The 23,632-nt window shown below is 45.3% G+C and overlaps 6 protein-coding genes across 6 annotated transcripts; 5 read left to right on the forward strand and 1 right to left on the reverse strand.

The window, feature by feature from the left end:
* Nucleotides 1-2,753: 2,753 nt before the first annotated feature.
* Nucleotides 2,754-3,287, forward strand: PtA15_14A408 (uncharacterized protein; the record flags this gene model as incomplete). The annotated part of the gene is made up of 1 exon (XM_053163121.1): nt 2,754-3,287. One exon carries the CDS (start codon nt 2,754-2,756, stop codon nt 3,285-3,287), a length of 534 nt encoding a protein of 177 aa, XP_053027079.1.
* A 5,059-nt stretch (nt 3,288-8,346) lies between these two features.
* On the forward strand, nt 8,347-9,667 carry PtA15_14A409 (uncharacterized protein; the record flags this gene model as incomplete). Its single annotated transcript, XM_053163122.1, has 2 exons — nt 8,347-8,428; nt 8,520-9,667. The coding sequence occupies 2 exons, from the start codon at nt 8,347-8,349 to the stop codon at nt 9,665-9,667; spliced, it is 1,230 nt and encodes a 409-aa protein (XP_053027080.1).
* A 600-nt stretch (nt 9,668-10,267) lies between these two features.
* Nucleotides 10,268-12,357, reverse strand: PtA15_14A410 (uncharacterized protein; the record flags this gene model as incomplete). Its single annotated transcript, XM_053163124.1, has 5 exons — nt 10,268-10,624; nt 10,695-10,816; nt 10,919-11,192; nt 11,267-12,170; nt 12,248-12,357. The coding sequence occupies 5 exons, from the start codon at nt 12,355-12,357 to the stop codon at nt 10,268-10,270; spliced, it is 1,767 nt and encodes a 588-aa protein (XP_053027081.1).
* A 166-nt stretch (nt 12,358-12,523) lies between these two features.
* Nucleotides 12,524-13,413, forward strand: PtA15_14A411 (uncharacterized protein; the record flags this gene model as incomplete). Its single annotated transcript, XM_053163125.1, has 2 exons — nt 12,524-12,863; nt 12,941-13,413. The coding sequence occupies 2 exons, from the start codon at nt 12,524-12,526 to the stop codon at nt 13,411-13,413; spliced, it is 813 nt and encodes a 270-aa protein (XP_053027082.1).
* A 1,038-nt stretch (nt 13,414-14,451) lies between these two features.
* On the forward strand, nt 14,452-15,730 carry PtA15_14A412 (uncharacterized protein; the record flags this gene model as incomplete). The annotated part of the gene is made up of 2 exons (XM_053163126.1): nt 14,452-14,533; nt 14,616-15,730. 2 exons carry the CDS (start codon nt 14,452-14,454, stop codon nt 15,728-15,730), a joined length of 1,197 nt encoding a protein of 398 aa, XP_053027083.1.
* Nucleotides 15,731-16,569: 839 nt separating this feature from the next.
* Nucleotides 16,570-17,847, forward strand: PtA15_14A413 (uncharacterized protein; the record flags this gene model as incomplete). The annotated part of the gene is made up of 2 exons (XM_053163127.1): nt 16,570-16,651; nt 16,736-17,847. The coding sequence occupies 2 exons, from the start codon at nt 16,570-16,572 to the stop codon at nt 17,845-17,847; spliced, it is 1,194 nt and encodes a 397-aa protein (XP_053027084.1).
* Nucleotides 17,848-23,632: the final 5,785 nt, after the last annotated feature.

Consider the following 23,632-nt stretch of genomic DNA (forward strand, 5'->3'; position numbering starts at 1 on the left):
GGAGAAGCACATTAATCAATATTTATGTGCACAAGTAGCGCTATGCATCAGTTACGGGACAATTCAGATGTTCTCCCCGTTTTACATGATCACGGACGACCATCTCTTTGGAATCTCTCCCCCTTCATCCCTGATTTCCCTCTTGTCAACTTCAACTTTTCCGGTAAAGATGGCTCCTGTCACAGTCGAGGGGGGCATTTTAGATTGTTATGTATGAGCCTCCACTTGGACATATAATTGCAGACGAGTGCAGCCCATACATAAATACACGACGCAAATAAATTTAAGACTCATAATCATTTGCTTTTAGATTGCATAGAGGTGATTGGCCAGCTAGCTTGCCGCGGCTTCTTTCCGGCCGGCATGCATAGCAGTCTTGCGGAAAAGCTAATCAGCTCACTTGACGATGATCGGTGGCTCAAGCCACAGGATGGATGGTATATGTTGTTGAATCGAGACAAACCAACGCCCAAGCAGGCTGCTGCAACGTTGGGGTGGCGCGGCGGGTTGCGGGAGAAGATGGTTTAAAGGGTGGAGGCTCTGCATGGCTTTGCCCAGTTGGAACTGGTGCGCCGGCCGTTGGCGGCAAGAGATAATTGTACTAGTAGATGTTGTTGAAGTCTTCATGGATCGAGCTCGACCCTGAACTCTGAATAATTTGGCCGACGGCTGCTCGATGACTGCTGACACAACCGGCGTAGCATTGCACTTGCCGATATACTTTAAGTTGTCCTAGATCTAAATCCTGAATCCTGAATGGTCGGCGTAGGAAAACCCAGCCAGAGGATTCTTTCCCACCGGCCCAAGCTATAACAGTTGACCTCCTGCTTCTAACATCAAATGCTGTACGGAACTTTAAATGCTTGAGGCCGAAGAGAGGATGTTGGAGGTAGACCGTGAGTGAAAAGTATGAAATGGAGAGTCCTAATAAATGATTAACTTGCCTCCACCTCTTGTCCGCAGAGGATCACAAAATAGCCTGGGTTGATAGATCCAACTCCTCTGAGTTCCTGTACCCCTTTCACAATTTTGAATGAGAAGAAGAATATTTGCAATCGAGTCTCACTGCGAGCAGCTGCGAGCTCCAATATCTAGAGCCAACTGAATCATGAAGATCATTCATGCATCCCCCAACAACAACCCCTTGACTGATTGACTGGGAAACTTCCTTGGCGGCGTCCCGGCACCCAATTCTTGTTGTACAATCCATATTCCCTTTTTTTGCCGTCGTTGATCGGCTGAAGTACATTAAGACGACATCCTCTCTCCCCCCCCAAAAGAAAAAAAATAGGCCGAAGGAAATTATGCTGACTTCTCCTTTCGGAAATCCGATTGTCTTTCTTTCTTTTTAAGGCACAAGGATATGTAGTAGTACTGGCTATCGTATCGTGTCGTATGTATACCAAGAGTATCGAAGGCTGCCGAGATTGTTCTACCAAACTCTTGCTCAGCCGATTGATGATGTTTGAATCTGAGCTTCAACTGGGGGATAGCTTTAGCCTGGAGAACCCATAGAGTTTTCACCCGTGCGCCCCCTTCGCGTTCTCGGATAGCCTCACCATCTTTAGCACGCCCAGGAAATTTCAAGTGCATCAACCTACTTAACTCCCTCCCCCTCTTTCGCTTTAGTATTAAAGTACTGTTGACAAGCCTTGCCTTTGCTTCCATCATCATCATCAGAAGCATCATCCGGAGCCCAATGTCACACTAAAACTTATGTTCCTGCTTGAACTTTCCTCCCCGACCCACGTCGTTCGTCTAGTGCATCTTTTGTAGCACAACTTTCGGTACATAATCCTTTAATTCAAGGGCCAATCTTGGGCGTGCAGAATAGCCAAGACACCATGTATTAACGTTTACGTCACCATCATACAGGCTCTCCTTAACCTCTTGTGACCTCTTGAGACCTCTTGTGCTGAGATTATATAAAGGCAGGCGCAACTCCCTCCAGTCTGCAAAACTTTTGTCCCCTCTTGATTGCCAAGGCCATTGCTATATCCACTCGACAAGTTCACCCACAACTTTCAGGAAATCTGGATTACAAATTACCATTCCGATCCCAGACAACTTTCCGCACGTTTTGTGGCTGAAATTGTGATACGCAGATAAATAAAACTTGGTGGGTATCATCCTTCCATCTGGTCCTCTCCACCTCCTTCTTGTCTATACCCAGCAAGATACGATTTTCGCCCTATTGGCTTTCATCAATGCCCCCCCTCTCACCTCGCCCCAACCTGGCCGGGGCCTTGGTGAATATGAATACCGCTCTTGGAATTCCGCTATCATCAGCTATCTTAATTGCCCCTGTCCCCCCCCCCCCCTAAGAAATTCCATAGGTCGTTGGATTGACATTCTCTCTAGTTTATCTTGTAACTGCAGATACTTTGGAGGAATTTAAACCAAGATTTTCTCAAAATCATCGAATCCAATAATCCTCTCGATTTGTCCGGTTGGAATTCCAACAAAAAGAAAAGAAAAAACTGCAGGTTAGCCGCTGCCCCGTTGATCCACTCATGAAGAAATTTATCTTCCTTCTCTGGCTGTTGCATAAAAGACCAGAAGCTCTAAGATAATCATTCTTTTTCTCCTACTTCACAATCCAATTCAACAATCAATCCAAGCCAAAATCCTTCGGACTGCTGCCGCTGGTGTCATACCTCTCTCCCTCTTGTCAAGCCACAGTTGTTCCGATTTGAGGACTCGTTCCGGAATTATCAATGATGGAATGTGCCAGTTTTCAATACAATCTCTCGATGTCGAACAAACCTTCTTTCGCCTCTAGTGAGCCGGTTTCTCCGGGACGCGACTTACTGGTATTGAGCGTTGGCGGAGGTGGAACAGGGAAGGGGACAGAGGGGAAATATGCGAAACTGCGCAAGTCGACGAGCCAGTCGAAGTTGATGGTCGTCGCCTTTTCGCTTGGCGAGCGCTGCCGGCGGGTACTAACGAAGCGAAAGTCTTCACCACAGTTCGAGATTGACGACCCGGTGGATCATGAGGTTGATCAGATGGCCGAGACGGACGCTGAAAGAGTGCACTCGGATCCTGCTCATGTCTCTCAGCTCAGCCGGCCGCCGTCCCCCTGCCTCTCTCCAAGACCCTCCTCCATCAGCTCCGCTCGTGTTTCCTACGACTCTTCCTTCATCACCCTCAGCTACACCGAATCCGCCCGCAGTAGTCTCAGCTCCGATCTCAGCTTTTGGTGCCGTGGTCTCGACCCCGCTTGGGAATGCGACTTCGGTGCTGCTAACGATCGTCCAAAAAACCTCGTTTCATCCGCCTCATGACTCTCTGTAAGTCGCAATCTAAATTGTTTTTTCTATCGTATCTTGCCGGTAGACTAAGAAAGAATCTCCCTCCTGCGGCTAAAACCGGACATTTTGTAGCTACATCAACCCACTGAAAATGAAGAATTCGGAGGAACATAAAAACAACTGGAAAATCAATTCGTCCGATTCGAGAATCCGACTCCAAAAAACGCATCCATCGACAATCTTATTAAAACTTCACCGCCGATCTCCTGCCCGTGATAAACACTTCACCAATAAACCTCAGTTGAGGAGAACGCAACCGCATACTAATCCGAGCTATCAGCCTTCTATCTCGGGCCAGATTCTTCTTCTCTGAAGAACCGTATACCTGTGACATTTTTTACTCTACTCATTGCCTGATTCGGCACCGCCGTGCTGATCCATATCTTAGCCCCGACCTTAATTCCTTTTTCGCTCTTTTTTGACCTTCTGCCTGCTGCAGCTTCTTTCTTTTTATTTGCTCGTTTGTTCGTTTGTAACCTCTTATCCTTTAGCATTCAACTTGGTGGCGTGGAGTTTTCATTTTCCAGAAGACCTTGCAGGTTTTATTCCTCTTCCGTTTGCTTCTTTCAAGTACTCCTGTAATTTTCCTTAAAGTCACCTAAAACTCGGTTGAAGAGAAACCAAAACGTAAAAAAAAAGTCTTGATTGGTTGAATTGTTTTCAGCTATAATTAACTTTCCATCTCTTATTTGAATATACTAAAAAATAGGACTCCTTCCATCTCCTTGCTTTCTGCATTTCAAGTTTAGATTAATTATTGTTGTTCTTGGTTTTGTTTTTGAACAAAAAAAATCCCCACTCAGTCCAGTTTTATTTTCATGTATTGTTAAACCAAAAGAAATCGTATATTGAGCAGAGATAGTTTCTTCACTACTGCAGTGCAATTCATCCCACTTCATGAGGGGGTGTCTACCCTTTATAGTTGTCTTCACGAAAAAAATCAGTGATGGGCCAACTCAACAACGCCTCTCTGACGGAAGGTCCGAGGGACCCCACGCGGAGCGCTCTCCTAATTACGGGCGGCGCGGCGTCGCCGCCAGCCACAGCTGCCACCCACCATGGGGACTCATGAGATAGAGTAAAGCTTTGAAATTGCAAGTTTTTCTTTTCTTTCCCCTATCCAAAACTCGATCTAACTATGGCTTTTATCTTGAGCCAAATAATAGGTTCATTCTGATTCAGATACCAGAGTATTCAGACTGACCCTTACGATGTCTACCAAGATCATCCCAAAAGTAAGTTTGATGACTTCAAAAGTAACTTTTGTCAGCCTCGAGCGTGTTGATAAGTTAATGAGAACTATCTCAACACGTCTGCATAAGGCTACAGACTCCCGGTAATAATGGTTACCTGTGGCAGTGCGTTATGGGGAAATAAGTGTCCCAATTAAGTCTTCTAGCCGCGCGCGGACCTTGCTCCGCTTCCGCTAGGATTATCTAGGTAAAGGCCCTCTCTTCTCGAGGATCCCTCAGCTCATTCCGGATTATATTTCATGCACATTGGACCACCAAGCCCAAGCTATTACGACAAAGCGTTGTGATAGGGGCTTATTCATCATCTCTTCCTGTCTCCCTTTATCCCTTCTCATCTGTTTCTCCAGCTATCTTCACCAATCTCTTTTTCATTGTTTCATTTTCCCTTCTCATCTGTTCTAGTATCTTATACTCGCCGTCTGTTATCATTTTCTTATTTGGTGGTGAGTTACATACTTTAGAGACCACCGCTGAAAACTGCGATGAATTGACCTTGTTTGATCTTGTACTTTAATTTTGGTCCATCATGAGGAGCAATAGGAAAGGTCAATTAAAACGCTTGGTGTGTATTTTAGTCTTGACCCAGGCGACCTTCTTGGTGCTCCATGTTCGTTCTTGTTTGTTTCTTTTCTTCTTGCCTCCCTATTGATATTGCTTCACTTATGCTCTTTCCTCGTTTTTTTATATATTGAACACCGCCACAGAGTCGCACCTGGTAGTCAGACTTTCTCATTCCGCTGCTTAGATTGGGACTGGCCTATTGGAGTCTAGAAGGTGGTCCATCGACGCAAGACAAGGGAAAACCAATCAACTCGGCAATAATGTCCAATCCAAACCGCGAACTCAGAAACACGCCCGACCCTGGTACAAGAGAATTAGAAGCACTTGACTGCCACCAAGCAGGTGGGTATCTCCTTACAATCTTCTTTAGAAAAAGCATTGATCTGAATTCCCAAGTAAGTAATTGGCTGATTGAGTATGTACCGAACCTCTAGATTTAGTTATTCAAGGCTTCAAACGTTTATCCAAGAATGGATTTGAACGTGCTAATAGGACTCCTATGAAGAACACAGCGGATATTTCTATCAACCACCTCCGTTCGAAGAAGGATATCCACACTTGTTTGCACTCAAGTATTTGTTGATATTCATGTGACATCCCTCTAGATCTTCTAGCGGCCCCAGTCTCAACTGACGTCATTTGGTTCTCTGACGTCATTCGGCTCTCGGTCCTCTCAAAAATCTCCCTGCAAGAACTCCGCTCAGACCTCTTATCTTTGATATATAAACTCCTTCCTTCCTCGACTACACTTTCTTCTCTCGGGGAACCTGCAGCTTTCATCATCTGCCTTTTAACTTTACTTATATTCAAAGTTCTTCCTCCACCTCGACATCATCATTGGTTGACTCCATCTTATCGTGATTCTGATCACTCCTAGCTTATCTTCGCCTTTGTTGCAACTCATCCCTTCCTCCAACAAACCGCCAACTTTTACCTGACCATTGTGTCATATCCCTTCTCTCATCGACTCGCCGACTCTGATCTCAAATCATCAACCATCTCATTCGACTCCCTGTTGTCGTGTCTTGTGTCCCCTCGTGTCCTGTGTCCCTTCGTGTCCGGTGTCTTCTTTTCTCGCGTGTCCATCATCATTGTTGTTCTTGCCTTTAGGTATATTTACTTTTTCTTCTCTTTTTATTGTGTGTATTTCTTCAGAAGAGCTTATTAGAAATACATCTTTAGTTTGTTGATTAACAGTATTCTACCTCAACTCGACCAGGAATTCGAAACAATCTCGCAAGTTTTTTATAACCTGGACAAATTGCGCAACGGACCACGCAAAAAGCTCCAGCTGATTCTAGACACGCAACCCAAACTTCAACGGACGTTAGATCAACTTGTCTGCGCCATTGATGAGCTCATCCCCGGAAATACACCTACACCAACTCAAACTAACGACCAGCACTTCCAAGAGTTCAAAGGATACAGAATGTACCGGCTGGATGAAGCTATCAGACATCAATTGAGACTTGATGTCTTGAAATATTTTGATCATTCCCAACATATCATTGAAGAACTCATGCTCCCAGAAGAGAGGCGCATGTATAACATATATGAAGCATCTACTGATCTGAACCGTGCAATCAATCAAGCTATCATATGGTTAAAAGGATCCGAATTACAAATCATTTTGCATCTTTGGGAGGAAGGATTGATAGACGGATCAAGAAGGTTTGAACCATTTGACGAGTATTTCAGCCTGTTCCATCCAACACAAGAGTTCAGCCGGTTCTATCCAACACAAGACCTTCCAATGAGCAAGCCAACAACACAGCTTGGCAAATCGATGATCCCAATCCTCAAACTAACGAAGCTATTTTTTGACAAACTGGCAAGCAAGGGAATGAAGCACGAACAAGCACCATTATTTACAGAGATGTCTTCCGATCAATTGAATTTCATACATGAATCGGCTGAAGACGTTGGAGAATTTGTCTCGAGTCTGATGGTTATACTTGGAGATATTGACATGGAGGAACCAGACGTTACTAGCTCCGGCCTCGTTCACGCAATTGAAAAGCTTTCCAAACTTTTTCAATCTTATGTTCCTCTCGCAGCATCTTATTTAACTCCTTTATTTCCCGACATAGACGGGGTGTCTTCACAAACTTATTTTAGATCTTGGTTTACCACTTGGAACACTTTGTTCTTCACAGCTACTCATAACGCCATCCAAGCTGCTCATGCCTTTGAAGAAGAGAATTGACCCATCCCATTTCACTTCTCCCTTGGCTTTCCAAATCAATCTGTATGAATGTTGATGTACACAAAATAACTCTTCTCGCTTTTCCATATGGCTAGGTTTCAATGTGTCGCAAGTTGAGCAAAATTTATTGAAACAGGAGTCATTGCATCAGAAGTATTAAAATTTGGACCTGATGAGAGTTGAGATTGTGCTGCTCCCAGAATATATTCACAAAGGGAAAATATACGGCATGTCTTAACAAGTGATTCAAGCAAGGCATGTACATTTTGGTAGCTAGCAAGGTCTTGTGCATTGAGAGGGGCCAATGACCGGCAATTTGAATTTTTCCTATAGGATGAGTGACAGTGCAACGTCTTGGTAAATTTTGCTCTTCACCAACCATGAGACTACATAACCGCAATCTTGACTGCTGGCATACCTGTAGAATTATGGGGAAGGGTAAGTTGGATCAGAGTGCTTGGTGCGCACATTAACCACAGTTTTTCACCGCTTAAACTTTGAAGCATGTGATCTAGAGAGCTGGTCTAGAAGCAACTTATGGAGGCTTGACATGGTGAAAAGGATCTTCCGCCTCATCCAATTGTTTCAATTGACGTCTTGACCGTTGCCACGAAATGTGATCTATATCTCTATCCACTTGACTTCCGAATCCCGATAAAGGATACTTTTTTGTAACCTGGACATGAAGGGACTTGTTGGAAGTTCGGTACATCTCAGTTGGTTGTCGGTCCCCCGCCACGCGCCCCTTCCCCCGCGTCCAAACGTGACTTTCCCCGAAGCGCCAGTGTCTGGTCTCTCCCGGCATAGTGGCAGCTACGTTTGTTTCAGTTCTTTCTTGTTGATATTCGTTTACCTCAAGGTGCGGCTTTCTGAAATCTGTTTTTTTTTTTCCCATCGACATCGCAAGCACAGAGCGTTTCAGGCGTTAGAGTAACTTGGGTAAATTTGCCTTGAGGTCTGGGAGGTGGTCGATCGACGCAAGCCACGGGAAAAATCAAACAACTCAGCGATCATGTCCAACCGAAACCGCAGACTCGTAGACATGCCCGACGACGGCACAGGGGAAACACAGGCGCTTGACCACCACCAAGCAAGTGGGTATCTCCGCATAATCTATTTATGCAAAAAATCGATCTCAATTCCAAGACAAGCAATTAGCTGATTGCTTGTGTACCACACCTCTAGATCTAGTTATCCGAGGCTTCAAACGTTTGTACGTGCATAAGTTTGAACGTGCTAATAGGGTTCCTATGAAGATCAAGACGGATATTTCTATCGACTATCTGCGCTCGAAGAGAGACATCCATACTCGATTGCACTCAATTATTCTACCTCAGCTAGACCAGGAATTTCAAGCTATCTCACAAGTTCTGTATAACCTGGATGAATTCCGCAAAGAACCGGGCTCAAAACTCCAGCTGATTCTAGACATGCAACCCGAAATTTCCCGGACCTTAGATCAGCTCGTCTGCGCCATTGATGAACTCATCCCCGGAAATACACCTGCGCCAAGCCAAACTAACGACCAGCACTTCCAAGAGTTCAAAGGATACAGAATGTATCGGCTGGATGAAGCTATCAGACAACGATTGAGGCTCGACGTCTTGAAATATTTCAATTATTCCAAACATATCATTCAAGAACTCGTGCTCCCGGCAAGGGGCTACCCATATAGCATATATGACATATCTGCTGATCTGAACCGTTCGATCGATCAAGCTATTACATGGTTAAAAGGATCCGAATTACAGATTATCTCGCATCTTTGGGAGGAAGGATTGATAGACGGGTCAAGGAGGTTTGCACCATTCGACGAGTATTTCAGCCTGTTTCATCCACCACAAGAGTCCAACCTGCTCTCTCCAACACCCGAAATTACGATCAGCAAGCTAGCAACACCGCTTGGCAAATCGATGATCCCAATCCTCAAACTAACGAAGCTGTTTTTCGACAAACTGGCAAGCAAGGGAATGAAAGACGAACAAGCACCATTATTTACAGAGATGTCTTCCGATCAATTGAATTTCTTACATGATTCAGCGGAAGACGTTGGAGAATTTGTTTCGAATTTGATGGATATACTTGGAGATGCTGATATGGACTCACCAGACGACATTAGCTCCCGCCTTGTTGACGAAATCGAAAAGCTTTCAAAACTCTTTCAAGCTTATGTACCTCTTGCGGCATTTTATTTAACTCCTTTATTTCCTGACATAGACGGGGTGTCTTCACAAACTTATTTTAGATCTTGGTTTACCACTTGGAACACTTTGTTCTTCACAGCTACTCATAATGCCATCCAAGCTGCTCATGCCTTTGAAGAAGAGAATTGATAGATCCCATTTTCCTTCTCCCTTGACTCAAATCAAGCTGGATGAATGTTGATGTGCACAAAATACTTAGTCTAAAATCCATTGCCATATCATTTTCCACTGCGGAATGAGTGACAGTTGCAACATATCGAGAAATTTTACTCTTCACCTAAAACCGAGGTGAGTTGCCACAATCCCGACTGCTGGCAATTGCGTAATCTGACACATCAGCTGAGCAGTTGATGCACAACTGCTCATAAGCAACACCACAATCATGGAGCATGTCTAGAGCAACGTCTGGAGGCTTGTCTTGGGGAAGAGGATTTTTTTTGCAGTGTCTCTTCATGAATTTGGACTTGAATATACCATACATACTCACGATCATCAAAATGACCAGATCGGCAAACTTGTGAGACATTCATCGTTCCACGGCATGAGGAAAGTCGAGAGGGGATGGAAAGTATTCAAAGATCCCATTTTTCTGTGACAAGAAACAAGAATGAAAAGAGTTTTGCCAGATAAAACGGCGCCAACACCGGTAGTTTCAAGAAGAAAAGAGAATGTAAGATAAATGGGAAAGATGTACTGTTGCGTCTTGCTACATAAATAAGATAGTTGATGTTAATGTTTGAGCCCATGGGCTTGTGTAGATGCGACAATTCCCAGAATCTTCAGCTGTTTTGCAACTTCTTCAAGTGTCCCGAGCACTTTTGAGTTGCCTTTCACAAAGCCCATCGAGCTGTATGTCAAGCCCTCTTGGCGGCACCACGGTTGGACAAACTGTTCGGAGGCTAGCCGAAGTCGATGACGAGGAAGACGGGGGAAGAGGTGATGCGTAACTTGCATGTGCAAACCACCATGCAAAAAATCCAGCCAAGATGGACAGCTGACGTCCATGGTTGTCCTTATCTGCCGGTGAGCAAAACATTCATTGAGCCCGAGGTCCGCGGTTGATTGGCCAAAATGGGATAATACGATCTAGGAGGTTTGTAGTAAATTGCCCGATCAGCTGATTTTCTATAATTTGCTCTGCAAGCTATCGACTTACTTGAACATGAAGCGGACTGGTAACCGCAAAGCTGACAAGTAAATACATGAGTCGGATTGGATAACTGGGGAGTAGAGACAGAATAGTTCCAAAATAAACCCAGAAGAATATGATACCACCGACTAGCAAGGGGATGCCGTAAAAAGGTCAGTGCACTCATTGTGAAACACGACATTCAGTCGAATTTCTTGGTGAATGAAGAAGTAAAACAGCAAGGCACTTACTTTCCAAGTTCCGCATCTTTTGTTTTTTGCGCGTTGCAAGATATAGGCAAGAATTAAAAAGTAAATTAAATCTTGCAAACATCATGATAATATAATAGAGCCGATGCTGGTGCTGGACAGAAAACTTTGCGAAACGATTAAAGCGCATTGTATGCTTATAATAGGTCGAACGGAGTGATTTGAAGAATCTTGTAGAGATGGCAAAGAATGGCAAATGTTGGATGTCAGGGTCGTGTTCGGGATGGTTTGTCACGAGGTGGTGGACATCATGGTTCTGTGTATATTGGATCAGGGTCAATAGGTGTATGATGGCGATAGCAGCTACCAGTCAGTGAGAGATACACTTACGTCACACCACCAGCCGATACTAATGCCACCCAGGAAATTGCCAATCAGGATTCCAATCAAACGATCTTTCATCCAATCTCCGGTGATCCCCGAATGGCCGGCATCGTGGGCAACAAAAGTGATTTGATGCCACCAGAGGCCGAGGAACACGGCCGAGACAAAGCAGCGAAGGGTTGAAGGAGTCTTCACTGATGAAACATCGGTCGCGTCGAGTAGGAAGCCCGCCAGGTATTTTTTCAAGAGGGGAAATGCAGGATGAGTCAAGAAAAATGCTAGAAATAGGACAGAATATCGGAGCAGGTCCGGTCCGTAACCGTAAAACGGCTGAGGAGCACGATAGAGTCCAGCGGCGCGTATTTTCTCATGCAGTGCCCGATACGAATTTGATAGATGTTTTTGTCTGGCTAATGATAAATCGTAGCCCTCTTGTAGTGCTTCGTGGAGAGCATCGGATGGTGGTTCCAAGGCTCTCAGGCGTTCGTCTAGCCTTGTTGATGGAGTGGCGTGATTGGAATGAGGTAAGTTTTTCGAAGAGGCGGGGACTGCGCGCAAACTGGAACCAAGGGTGTGATCGAGGATTGCTAAACCATCCGATATTTTGTGATCATCCGGGTTTTTCCTGAGAAGTTCGGGTTGATGATCGATGCTAGGCATTGGCCACAAACCGATTTGGATGGGTGGATTTAAAGGCTTCCAACCCCCTCCCGTTTTTTCATCTTCCCATTCTTCCGGTGCGACGCGGCCAACAATGAATGGCCTCATCTGTTTGATGAGTTTCTCTGGATGGTAAGCCTCGATTTCATCCGTTGCATCTCGTCCGACGAAGTGTAAGATTGCGAGTTCGCCGCCGGGGTGTTTGGCGAGCCATGAATTGAGCTGGTAAACGTACGAACGATGAAGCACTCTGTGACTCGACACGTGACCGAGTTCGAACCATCAGAGAAACTTGCGGCTTACAAGAGAGCTGGCGAGAAGACTCACAAGACCTGGCCCAAGGCGATGTTGGTCTTGATTTGGTTCCGAGTTAGGAACGGGATCGCATCCGGCTTATTGGGGATTTGGTCGATTGGTGGCCCTGAGTGGCTGGCCATCGGAAGGAAAGCGTCGATACCCAGGCTGTTGTTTGGTAAAAGGTTGAAGTGAGAAAACCTTCCGGGCGGAGTCCCGCCGACCCTTGGCCGCTGGTTTCCGATTGTACATAAATTCTTAGCCAACCACCACAAACTCACTCCGCCCTCACAACCCATCCAACCAACCATGAACTCAACGATAGCCGGCCTTGCGATTCCAGACAGCGATTTGTGCCACGTCCAGTGGCGATCGCTGGCCTGGATACTCGAACATGGCCCCTTAACCGAATCGAACGCGCTGGACTACTTCGCCTTGTCTCCCTTCTACGACCGTAAATCCACCAACCAGGTCTTACGAATGCAGAGCATGTTCTCTGGTCAATCCAAGATGGACCCGGCCTCGGAGCAGGAAGCACTTCGGCGGTTCGTCGGAATCGAGTACGCCCTAGTCCTCTCACGGCCCGAGCCGGATAGAGAGGGTGGTTTATTTATAATCGAGAAACGCGACCGGAGAGGCTACGACGAATGTTCGTTTCGCTGAACGAGAAAGAACTTGTCTTCGCCGGTGATCGATCTGACCATCCGAAATGTTCTGTTTGCATAGATTATCCGATCGCCTCATATTACATTCTCAAGACATCGATCTACCAAGCGCCCTCACTCTACGCCACCCTGTCCGCACGAGTCCTCACATCTTTGTCTGCCCTCAAAGAGCTCCTTGAACTGGCTCGTCAACACAAACCTACCTATGATCCCCGACAGAGCTATGCCTGGAAGATCAAGGAGAAGCCAGAAAACACAGACCCATCATCAAGTCTTGATAAACAATCCGCAGACCAACCAACGTCCGAGTCGAAGAGAGAGATTGACCCGACCGCTCAAGAGTCTGATAAGATGGACATCGATATGGCTGCTGCCCCCGAGAAAGCTGATGGTCTAGCCAAGACTACAGCAAAAAAGGACACCAAGGACACGCCGGAGCTCGCCAACCCGATCCTTTTCCGTGCCCTGCAGAACACAATCAATAATTTCCCGGGGTTCAGGCCTCCTACAGCCGTCAATCCCGTGCCAGAATAAGCGGTGGTCTCTACTTGAAGCAGAACCTCTCGCCCAAGCCAACTATCCCTAGCTCACCGGTCTCAGCGGGCTCCCCTAATACATCCTCTGACTCCCCTAGATCAACCTCATTAATACAGCTCTCCAGTGAAACTCAAGCTCGTTACGATCCATGCCATGTCAGGTGACCCATCTACTGCGTCCACATAAAATTGTCTGCTAAAATGTTGTGCTAAAATTTAATTATACAAACCGACTCCATGTTGCATATACATCCTGACCCCTTTCTGCCGAAATGTTGATCGGTTTTTCAATACTCGAGGCTATTGGATAAAGGATTTTTTGTTGACTGACACGCAAAATCGCAACTTAACCATATCCGAAGCCCCTGCAAGATCCAACTGACCAAAGTCCCTCCCGCCTTACCGTGCCCCCTTAATTAAGTTGGCTGCAGGACACGCCCTCCAAAGAGACAGTCTTTATCACGTGTGTAAAACTATCTAAATTTTAAGCATAACGCATCATGATTCACTGGCGCGGCCTTCGAATCAGAAGGCGACCAACAATGTATTCTAAATTTGTTTGACATACATACAAAGGTTTAGGGTTTGTTGAACCAACGGGCCTACAGCGCTGGCCCGCACAAACCCCGCCCGTCGATCCCCCACCCCGTGCACCCTCCCCCGCGTCTAGAAAGGAGTTTCCGCAGAGCCCAAGGGGTACCCGGCCACCCCGGGGTCACGCCAGGACGGGACAGGGTACATATACCCGTTGGGCTCGGGTACGGGTTCCAGCGCTATCTCCGGGGCCCGAAGCGCCCGTCTCGTTGGAATCGACATCCTCAAGTGGAAGGTGGGTGTCTCATTTCTCTCTCTCTCTCTGTGTATATCTTTTTCTTGTTTCGTTTTCCCCTTCCTCCTGCCTGCATGCCACCGAACGGCTCTCTGAAATATGCCCTTCTTCCACTGGCGACATCGCAGGAACCGAGCGTCTCAGGCGTTAGAGTAACTGGAGAAGTTTTCCCTCAAGCCACCCGAAAAACGAAACAACCCGGCGATAATGGCGTACCCGATTCGCAGACTCGTAGACAGGTCTCGTGATGCCACAGGGGAAATACAAGCGCTTGACCACCACAAAGCAGGTGTGCAATTCGATCTGTTCATCAAAACCATCAATCTCAATTTCAAAACACATGATTGATTAACTACTTCGCAAACCTCTAGATCTAGTTATTCAAGGCTTTGAACGTCTTTCCGCGCATGAGCTTCACTGGCCAAGTACAATTCCTAGTGATACCCCGACGGATATTTCTATCGACCGACTGCGTTCGAAGAGAGACATCCACGCTCACCTGCACTCGACTCTTCTGCCCCAACTAAAACAGCAAGTTCGAATCATGTCGCACGCTCTGAATGACCTGACCAAGTTGAAAGTGGAAACGGCCCCAAAACTCGAACTCATTCTAGCGATCCAACCACGCGTTCATCTGAGTTTAGACGGAATCATTCGTGCGACTGATGATATCATTCCTGGAAACGTACCTGAGCCAACCCAGACTAACGATCAGCACTACCAAGAGTTCAAAGGCTACAGACTTCACGGCCTGCATGAGGCTATCAGAGAGACATTGAGGAGCAACATGCTTGAGTATTTCCATATCTCCTGCAGTATCCTTGAAGGACGGAAACTCCAAACGAAGGAGTACCCGGATATGATGTATTTCCTACGTTACTTTCTCATCCGCTCGATCGATGCAGCTATGGGATGGTTAAAAGGATCGGAACTCGAGATTATTACAGATTCTTGGGACTACGGACTAAATGACATTTGGGCGGCAGGCCAAAATTATATCGATCTGGTAGACCCGACACGCAAATCTCCCTTAAGTCGGCCGGTCTTAAAGCTTGCTCAAGCCATCTCACCAGTCATCAAAATGTCGAGCCTGTTTTTTAGCAAAATCGCAAAAGACGGGATGCTCCGAGACGATGCACCATTGTACACAGAGATGTTCTCTTCTCAACTGGTTTCACTACGTGAAGAGGCTTTTCGACACGGAGGAGCAGTCGCCCATTTGGTCCGTCATTTAGAAGAAGCTGATAACACTCCGCCAGCCCTTACCCGTTCCCGTCTCATTAGTGAAATCGAATCCCTCTCAACTTATTTTCAATCTTATTTACTTCTCGTTGGACTGTACATAGTTCCTTTATTGCCAGACACAGACGGTGTATCTTCACAAATTCCTTTCAAAACTGGCTTTCTAACTTTCAACACTGTGTTCTTGACTGCTACCCATAATGCCATCCAAGCTGTCTACTCCTTTGAAAGAAATCAGTTGTAGTGTCCTCAATCCTTGTCTTTCAACTGTAAAAGAGGCCATTAGGGGACCCAATTTCTGAACAATTTACCACTAGACAGGGACATATCAATGTGAGATTCATAGCACCAATTTCGTTCAACTTTGGTGGAAGGTATATGTATATTCCGAGCCTATCAAACTTCTCCATGTTGTTTTGTATGTCTTTTCGGCTCAGGAATATGCGCGCTGATTGGATGCTGCAAACCTGCACCCTGGTCTTGTCAATGGTGATTCAAGGCCTCCGAAGTTTTGATAAGAATACTCTACCCCATAGGCATAACGCCAAGCCCCGAACTTGTTTCGGTTTGGTATTTCAGCGGGCTGTCTGGGCTGCGGCAAATTAGTCAGTCCTACCTTTTGGCTTGGTTGGCAAGCAAGCTGCAGCGCCCCTCCCGCGAATTATAAAGTGGGTTTGGCTTTGGACATAAATATAGCATTTTAGCACCCACGGTGGAGGTGCTCAAGTTAGGTGGCTTCTGTATTTCCTCAAGACACCCTCCTTCCCGTCCAGGTGCGGACTCTGGCTGCTGCGGCCGTGTGATCTCGCAACGCGAGCCTCCATGGCCCGCTTCGCGAATTCACCGCCGAAGCGGTCCAGTTGTGACTCCGTGAGGCATCAATTTTTTTTTCCTGCTGGTGTACGAGGTTCAGTCTTTCTTCCTTAATGTGTTTATTCCTTTGACTTCCTGTTCTGACCTGCGTGACAATGACCATACTCTCTATTTTCCACTATCCCCGGTCACAGAGAAGTTATCTTTGAGCCTACTGTTTGGTTGATCGAGGCAAGACACGCGAAAAACAAAGTATCTAAATCGGCGAAAATGTCCATTCCAAACCGTCAACACGTAGGCACGCCCGACGCTGGTCCAGGAGAAACAGCAGCACTCGACCACCACAAAACAGGTATGTATCTACTTTTTTTTTTATCAAAACCATACATCTCAATTTTAAGATGAATAATTCACTGACTGTCAAGCAAACCTGCAGATCTTGTTATGCAAGGCTTCAACTGTCTGTCCGCGCATCAGTTTCACTGGCCTAGTTCGATTCCTAGTGATATCCCAACAGATATTTCTATCGAGCGACTGCGGTCGAAGAGAGACATCCACGATCACCTGCACTCGACTCTTCTACCTCAACTGAAACATCAACTCCGAATTATCTCAGAAGCTTTGGACAACCCGGCCGACTTGCGGAAAGAACCGTGCTCAAAACTCCAATTAATTTTAGATACGCAACACACTCTTCATCGGACTTTGGATCAAATCATTCGTGCTGTTGATGAGATCATTCCCGGAATCGTACCTGAACCAATCCAAACTAACGACCAGCACTTCCAAGAGCTCAAGTGCTATAGACTGCACGGCCTGGATGAGGCTATCCGAAGTAGATTAAGGATTGACCTCATCAATTATTTCGATACGTCTTCTTCTATCATTGAAAAAATCAAGCTCTCAAAGAATAAGCACCCAGGCAGGATAAATTACAATTCTATCGTTGTAAACCGTTCAATCGATCTAGCTATAAAGTGGTTAAAAGGGTCTGAATTACACATTATCCCAAATCTTTGGGTCGACGCAACGCAAAATATTTATAGCGCATACTCGGAGTATTTCAACATGTTCCGGCCTCACCTCGAACCTATGATGAGTCAGCCAGCCACGCAGCTTAGCAGATCAGTATTACCAATTATCAAACTATCAAAGCTGTTTTTCGACAAACTAGAAAGAGAGGCAAAACGACAGAAACAGGCACCATTATTTACAGAAATGTCTTCTCATCAACTGAATTTCTTACATCAATCAGCAGAAGAACTGGGAGACGCTGTTATGAATCTCATATTTGATTTGGAAGATGCCGATACACATCCACCAGCCGATACTAGTTCATATCTCATTCGCAACATCGGAATGCTCTCAAAGCTTTTCCAACCTTACGTCCATCTCGCAGAGCTTTATATAGCTGCTTTATTCCCCGACATCAATGGTTTGTCTTCACAGACTTATTTCAGATCTTGGTTTGTCAGTTGGAACACTATGTTCCTCACCGCTAGTCATAATGCTATCCAAGCTGCTAACGCTTTCGCACAAAATGATTGATGCATTCTACTTTTCTTCTTCCGTGACCGGGCTTCACATCAATCTGTTGATCTATATGAACAACGCAGTCCAAGATCAATTATCCTATCACTTCTCACTAGAACTTGATGTGTTGCATACCTGGCAAAATTTACGCAAATGCCAGTTATATCATCAGGAACATTAAAGGTTGAGCATCCTGAGAGTTGAGTTCGTCCCGCTGCCAAAAGTAAATCATAAATGGTAAGTATACGGTGCGTCTGGAATAATTCAAGCAAGGCACGCACGTTGTGGTGGCCAGTAAGGTATCACGCATTGAAAGAAGGCAACCAACTCACAAATTGAGGGTTTTTTTTTGAATGGCATGTGTGATTGTGATATTTCTCTCTTCACCCCAAACCATGAGACTGACGGCAATCCCAGCTGCTGGTGCTCCCATAGCTGGAAGATGTGGAAGGGTGACTTGGATCAGATGAGAAGTGGGTAAACATTAGGGGGGTTCACAATTGAAATTTAGAAAACTTTAAGACACATTTCAACCTGTTTATGAACAGTTTTTTAAAAAAATTAGTAAGCTGCACTGATTGATGAGCAACAGCCACTGCAAAACGGGTTGCATTGGTTGCAACCCCCTGTGGTGAGGTCAAACAGGGGCAAAAATGTAACCATTACAATACATGTATTTGTAGTGGCATATAACATATCTTAATGTATCACTGTTACACTGCAACAGTATTGTAAAAAGCGCCTGCTCTGTTACATGGGTTTTTTTTTGTGTGACAGCGCGCCAATGCGCTACAGTTTTTTTTTAATTTATAATGTATCAAGGGGCCAATGCTCCACCACTCCAATACATAATAGGCTGTAACAGCACGTAACAGAAGCTCAAGAGTCAATGCCCCTTGGTCATGCAACAAGACATTCTCTCTGGCTACGGAATCTTCTCTGTGATATCATCAGTGCAAACTTTGTGGTCAACATCTACTGTGATAATCAGTCTGCGGTCAAGATTGGATGTGAGGACACATCCAATAAGGGAACCACCACATTGAGCGGGATTTCTACGTCACCAACCAAGCACTTTTTGAGCGGAAGACGTCCCTCACATGGATACCAGGGAAGGATCAAATTGCGGATGTAATGGCAAAATCACTTGGACAACTGGCACACACGCATTGTGGGGGAATTGTTCAGGGGTTGACTTTTTAATCTTTCTTTCTATTTTTTTTTTCTTCTCCTTTTTTTATTTTTTCTCATAAACACCTTAAACTGTGTCCCAAAGTTTTGTAAATTTCAATTGTGAACCCCTATTACAACAAATCAATAATGTATTGGTAAGCCCCACCAATACAATATTGGTCTGGGAGACTGACCTCACATCCAACACCCCCGGTCAACCCTATTGTGGGGGTTGCCACCAATACAACCCCCATGGCAGTGAGTCCATCCTGGAAAGCTTGCCAAAATTGTAGAATTTTGTTCATAAAGGCCTTAAATTGACCCCCAAAGTTTTGTAAAATTCAATTGCAAACCCCTGTATTAAAATGATAGTCCCTAGGTCCCAGGACCAGGGTTTACAAGCAACACCATAAATTTGAGTCTTGCCTAACTCTTAAATAAGCCCCACTATTGGAGGGGGGGGGGGGGGTGCCATCCCGCAGGCACCCTCCAAAATGCAATCAACTATATCTGTTTTGCAGCTATACACCTTGGTAGACAGCTCCATTATACAAACTGGGTATAGTATTGGTTTCAGTGGGTTTGACCCCCAGGCTTATATTTTGTTTGTCCCACAAAGCCAAAAGTGGATCAGACATTGGTAAGAGTTTTAACCAAAAGCAACTCTAGTGGTTGATTTAAAGAAACTAAGACTTGATTTCTGTGAAAATAAGACCAAAAACTAAAAGAGCAACAACGTGAGATAAGGAATAAACAAGAAAGGAAAAGAAAATGAGACAATAGATAATGAAACAAACCCTGAGACAGATGGCTGTCTGTAGAAGAACAAATGAGTGTAGTGGAAGTTACAAGTAGTTGAGTTGAGCTGGGAGATGAAGATGAGGATTGGTTGAGAGGAATGAAAGAAGAGAATGACAATGAGATAAAAGACAAACCCAGATAGGAAGTTAGGGACAAAAATATAAGAAGTAAAAAGAGAAGCGCTAAGATCTGAAGACAGTCAACTAATGTAGAACAAAAAAGGAGTTAGCCACGGATAGTTGGATGAAATCATAGAGCAAATTCCGGAAACGCAGAGTGCATTTCTCACCAAGTGAAAAGCTAGAAAGACGGTCCTAGTTAAAGCTTTTGGAGACTTGTTGAGAGACGGGTGATTGATGTCTTGAGGAATTCTTGAGGTCTTGATCTTGTTTGAGGAGAGAGCGCAAGTTGGAGAGGATTGACAATTGTAAGAGTGGACAGATGAGAATAGGTCCGGAGGAGTGAATTGGATGTTGATGATCTCAAGCGATCTGGAGAAGCAGGAGAGGAATAGAAATCAAAGATTAGGTTTGAGTTGATGAGTTATAGATGACAGTACTAGATGCAGTGCAGATTAAGCGCGCGGTAAGAAAGCACATGTCATGAGTCAGGGCAAGTTTCAACATGATTGAGTTTTCTTCAAATTGAAAGACTGAATTGAGGCCTACCTCTCCATTATTTTGTTGGAACAGGAATCCAGAAGTAGATAGCAGGGTTCAGATTGTCCTTTGATTCTTTGGTCACATTACGAGAGAATTGATTTTTTCTTGCTGGGGCATGAAGACAGATTACGGGGCTTAGCTTACAAGAAATAACCAAGCTTAATGTTTGGGAAAAGAATTTTCAACACCACCATTGCGGTTGAATGAGGAAGAATAATTGCGGATACAAGTCCATAAAGTCCATATAGAAGTGGTGATAAGTTTGAAGGAAAAAATTTACAATGGGGAACTATCAAAGCCAATGGGAACCACAAAGTGTACAAGAGACAATTCCAAGTGGATTCAATTGCAAATGATGTTGAAAGCTTTTGGTCTGTATAATAACAGAGATAATTTGCGCACTGCAAAAAACTCTTTGTGCACAGTGCAGTGCATGCACTGCAGATGAAGGAAGCAAATTTTTCAGGTTTTCTTTTTACAAATCAATAGAAAAGCCTTTGGTATTCCTTTGTGAATTTTTGGTGAGCTATGTAGCATTCCAAAGCTTCCTTGTGTGCTGAAAATGTTTCACAACTTTTTGGCCATTTTGTGGAAGAAAAAGGCTTTGAAAAATTATGAAATTTCTCAAGTATGTGGAGAAATTTTCTGATTTTTCAAAGCCTTGTTCTTCCACAAGTTGCCAAAAAGTTCTGAAACAGTTGAATATAAATATATCATGATTCTATAAATTATTTGGAGTTTTTGGCATGCAGGAACATGAACTCCAGGGCCCCGCATGACTGTACAAGTTATGTTTTTGAGTAGGGTTTTCAGTATACAAGGGGGCAAATGAATTTTACAAAGTACATTTTACGGGGTATAGGGCCCTGTAAATTCACCAGAGTGTAAAACTACCCATGACTGGGGGCTATGTGTAGTTTTACAAAGTGTGGGCCAAATTTCCCCCCTTGCAAAGACAGGCCCTGCAAAAGGTGGGGTGTATTAAACCACCCTCAAGCGGCGAGATACACATTTACACTTCCCTGTTTACCGTGCTGGCTGGTGTACCCCTCAATTTTCCAGATTGGGGGGGTTGTGTTGAATTTTACTATTGTACAGCCACTTAAAACATTACAGGGCTTGTAATATTACAGCTTCAACACATGTAGGCATGGTAGAGCTATTTGGTTTTGTCAGCGTGCTGGAGGAAGAGTACAATGCAGTCATGTGCGGGGTATTGGTGGAGTACTGATCGCAGACAAAGATGCAAGTTAAAATCTCACACTCGATGGGCTGGGCCAAACCGAAGAAGCAAAAGTTCATCAATGACGGTCTTCCACCTGACACTACTGCCACCCTTCTGGACGGTCCCGACCCTTCCACCAAGAAAAAAAACCTTGGGTGGCCGAAGAACTCTCTCAATGTTGACCGAAGCAAATGCTAAACATACCAGTCTTATACTGCATCCAAGGAGCCGCATTTGAGTAACCGCTGCTGGATGTCGGCTGCGCTTGAATCCCTCTTTGCCCTGTACAATCCATTATGGCTTCAGAACAGTACCGGCAAAGGGGCAACACTATTCTACCATTTGACCATGCACTTTGGGGCTCGGACAACTTTCAATCTAACAAAGATCGGACAAATCCGAACGGTCTGGACAAACGCGCAGACAAAGCTCTTCAACATGTGCAACGAAAAGCACCAAGCAAACTTCCAGCCCGGTGCTTTCGCCTCGTGTGACTTTTTCCTTGAGCTCCTCTTGGATCCAAAGAGGAATCCGACACGGGCACTTGCGGGTTTGTTTGAGGTCGTCGAGCATCGTCAATTCATGTGTGGATCTGCTGAACCATGCTTGATCCCTCAAATACGTTCCTTGACACCCATCAAGATCGAAATGAAGAACTTTCTTGAAAATGGACTGGAACCTTCTGATGTCTTGGGCTTGATCAAACTCTGGACATCCACCGGTATCTCCAAGACTCCAGGACTTGTCTGTCGATGCCATGCAATCGAGAAATCAACTCAGAACAAGCCCAAGCCGAGAGGTCGTCCCCCCAAGAAACCCAAAGACCCTTTGCCTGAAATCACGATCTCGGCTGACAAACCAAATCACACTGCTGAGTATGTGAAGGAGACATCTCGGCTTGCATTCAAGGATGATCTCCCTCTGCAGCACTTGTACTTCTTCATGGAAGTTACTTATAGATTTCACAAGACTAGGATAGATTACTTGTGTTAGAAATTGATAGCTCTGACAAACACAGAGATGGAGAAATGAAAAATAACAAATATACCTAGGAGCAGATCCGCTCTGGTACTGGGTAAGAGAAAAGGATTTAAGGAAACTTGGTCTGCAAGGCAGCTAGGAGTCCTGAAGACCTGCAGCTGATGCGAGTTAGACTGTCAGGCCTGCGTATTGGTGGTCCCTGATATGCGAGCTACAAGAGTGCCGGAACTGCGGTTGTTGCTGATTGCGGGGTTGGTGATCCTATCGCGGAGGCTGGAACCTATTAGGTCTGGTATGGCGTCGGATGCGAGTGAGCTGGTAGGTTGCCTGTCGTGCTTGGTTTGCTTGGGCTCTTTGTCAATTGATGACGTGGCTGTAAGGAGAGGAGCGGAGGAATTAGCTTTTGCACATTCCAACCGCCTGGGAGCAGCATGCATAATGCATGCGCCTGAAGGTCGCGCCGACTCACCTTGGCCCTTTTTGGGGTTAGGTTTAGAGCTCTTGCGCTTCCTCTGATTCGGGGTCAAGCCCAAATCCTGACAGTTACTCAGCCTAGCAATCCAATCGAGCAAGAGCAATACATGGGTGCAATGGATTGGCCGTACCAAATCACCATCTTGGGGGCCAAATACACTCTCTTATCTTGTGGTTTCTGGAACGGCTACCACTACTGGTGTAAGGTGTTGCGTACTGGCCGTGGCACCACCACTGGTGTATGGCTGCACGATGATCGGCAAAACGATGGAAACACCCAACTTGTTAATACCGACGCGTCTTCAATTGGCGGGTCCCATGCTTTCACCAGCTGGATCTTCTACTCTCGTGTCTGGACCCCAGACGAGGAGTCATATGTCAACAGTTTGATTGCCAAGATACGCTCGGCCCATCCCGATGCCAAAGGCGACATCCCCTTCATTCACTTGGGCAACCTGATCAATCCGGAGCAACTCTTTCTGGT

This window comes from Puccinia triticina, chromosome 14A (genome assembly GCF_026914185.1).
Source record: "Puccinia triticina chromosome 14A, complete sequence".
Taxonomy (NCBI): Eukaryota; Fungi; Basidiomycota; class Pucciniomycetes; order Pucciniales; family Pucciniaceae; genus Puccinia; species Puccinia triticina.